Source organism: Suncus etruscus, chromosome 9, assembly GCF_024139225.1.
Source record: "Suncus etruscus isolate mSunEtr1 chromosome 9, mSunEtr1.pri.cur, whole genome shotgun sequence".
Taxonomy (NCBI): domain Eukaryota; kingdom Metazoa; phylum Chordata; class Mammalia; order Eulipotyphla; family Soricidae; genus Suncus; species Suncus etruscus.
Genome location: NC_064856.1, coordinates 14,454,021 through 14,456,354, shown reverse-complemented (window position 1 = coordinate 14,456,354; position 2,334 = coordinate 14,454,021). Strand labels below are relative to the sequence as shown.

Sequence of the window (2,334 nt, the reverse complement as noted above, 5' to 3'; positions counted from 1 at the left end):
ATAAAGGAGTACTTTTAATTTCCCTGCTTTGCAGGCTTAGATTTTGTTAATGTGCAAACTTTACCATGCTAAGACATTAGTAAATTTATGTATAAATTTTTCCTTTAACAGCAGCATCAATGCAAACACAATGTTTCCAGGATTGGTATTTTGGCTGACAGTTACAAAATACTCACGCTCAATATTTATGGAATGAGATTTCACAGCATTTTAAGTCATAGTTACACAGTGAAATGTATTGGGGAAAGTACCAGCGCTTCTAAAAGGGCAGGAAGGAAGTCTTGGAGCCTGTTAATCCTATACCTGCCATCATTTCAGCGAATAATGTGTTATTGAGATGATGGTTTCTTTTTTTTTTTTTTTTTTTTTTTGGGCCACACCCGGTAACGCTCAGGGGTTACTCCTGGCTATGAGCTCAGAAGTTGCTCCTGGCTTGGGGGACCATATGGGACGCCGGACCGCGGTCCGTTCAAGGCTAGCGCAGGTAAGGCAGGCACCTTACCTCTTGCGCCACCGCCCGGCCCCGAGATGATGGTTTCTTGGGTTCAGGGAAAAGGGATTTAATTTAGGCAGGGATTTTAATCAGAAACTTTTTTTTTTTTTGTAATACTCAAAAATTTTAAAAGTGGTTGGATTCCTACAATGGTCACAATGTCTAAATCAAGAGTCATTTGTATAGGAAATTTTCTTCCACAGTAGTGTTTTAAGATTATTTAGTATCAAAGAATGTTCCATTTCCATTTGATTTGCTGTGACCTTGAGAGCAATACAAGAATAAAGCTGCTTTTCTAATTCCTCGCGAATTTCACTTGGAGCACCACGCAATAAATAGTCTTTGAGTAACTGACAGGCTTTTGCCAAATTTGGTTGTATCACTTCTGAAGTACACTTCATTGTAGTCTGATCGCAGCTAGTTCGACAGTCTGTGCCATAGACACAGTCCAAGTCAGACTCACAGTGACGATCCTTTATAAGTTCTTTCAGGTTTGTCTCTGGCACAATTTTTCTCATGTCCACCATTTTCAGGTCATACTTATCATTATATCCTAGGTTTTTGGCACTAGTATCACACATGAGGAAGTTTCCATAAGGACCATGGAAAACATCTTCCACAAATTCTAGAAGTCCTATGGCTATTTTAGCCTTTCTAGGCCATGATGGTGTGAATAACTGATCCATGCTTCTTCTGAACCCAGATGGAATAAAAAGTTCAATGACCCAGGGCAGGCTAATTCCGTAAAGAGAGGTATGTTCAACACTTTCCATGACATAGAGGTCACCACAGAAACCCATTAATTTGGGGGTATGCTCTTTGTCTTGGAGTATCACCATGAGAAGAAATTCATTCAACTGAAGAAGTGCCCATGCAGACTTGGCTTCTCCCAGGGAAACCTGTCCATCTTTGTCACCATCAGCTACAGTCAAGATGAGATTAACCAGTTCAGAGAGGTTTCCTTGATCCCCCAACTTTGCTTTAAAAAGACTATAGACCATTTCCTTGAATTTCTGAACAGTAGTTCCTCTTGTTGGCTTATCAAACAGAACTATTTCCTTTCTTGGTTCCAATTCTGTTCCAAAATCAAGATGAAGTGCTTGTTCCATTTGACATTTCACAACACCTGGAAGATTATCCCAAACCCCTAAATACATCTGATTGTTGGGTTTGGTTGATAAACATTTTCCAAAGTAAAGAGTTTCTGTAACACAAAGGCTATTACATGCAGGCCCATCAATAACTCCAGTCTTGTACTTGTCACATATTATTTTCTTACAGTCCTTTCCTCTGCACAGTTCTGTATAGGTAGAATATTGCACATATATAATCCAGCTTCCAACAAAAACCACCAACCAGGAAAAAAAGAGATATTTCATCCGCACATAAGAGAAGCGAGTCTGCAGGGAGTAGGGCTTGCGGAGCCAGGCCCCCGGACAGAGCCTCCTCGCCATGGCAATCACACATCGCCCCGCCGCGCCGCGCCGCGCCGCAGTCGGAGGCGGGCCCGAGCCCAGGCCGCCGCCTCCCCGCCCCGGCCTCCCGCCCGCCTGATCTACTTTTTAAAGTCTGTCTTGAGCCAGCTTATGGAAATACGTTTCCATTGTAAGTATTGAGATGATTGGAGACAGATCTTTGCCACACATTTCTAACCCGGGGCTCCAATTTGCATCATGAGTCCAGAAACCAAGGTGTTCAATACAATAAAGAGCAGAGGACAATACTGAGTGCAAGCTTTCGTAAACTGGGAATATTGTGTATTTTTTGTTTTTGTTTTTGGGCCACACCTGGCTGCGCTCAGGGGTTACTCCTAGCTGTCTGCTCAGAAATAGCTCCTGGCA

General features: G+C 42.5%; 1 protein-coding gene across 1 annotated transcript; it reads right to left on the bottom strand.

Annotated features, from left to right (window-relative positions):
- Positions 1–544: 544 nt before the first annotated feature.
- On the bottom strand, positions 545–1,990 carry LOC126017368 (divergent protein kinase domain 1A-like). Its single transcript, XM_049779278.1, has one exon. The coding sequence runs from the start codon at positions 1,945–1,947 to the stop codon at positions 661–663; it is 1,287 nt and encodes a 428-aa protein (XP_049635235.1). The 5' UTR covers positions 1,948–1,990; the 3' UTR covers positions 545–660.
- Between the last annotated feature and the right edge of the window lie 344 nt (positions 1,991–2,334).

Excerpts from the sequence above, each read along its gene's own strand:
- LOC126017368 (XM_049779278.1), bottom strand. The coding sequence starts at position 1,947 with ATGGCGAGGAGGCTCTGTCCGGGGGCCTGGCTCCGCAAGCCCTACTCC.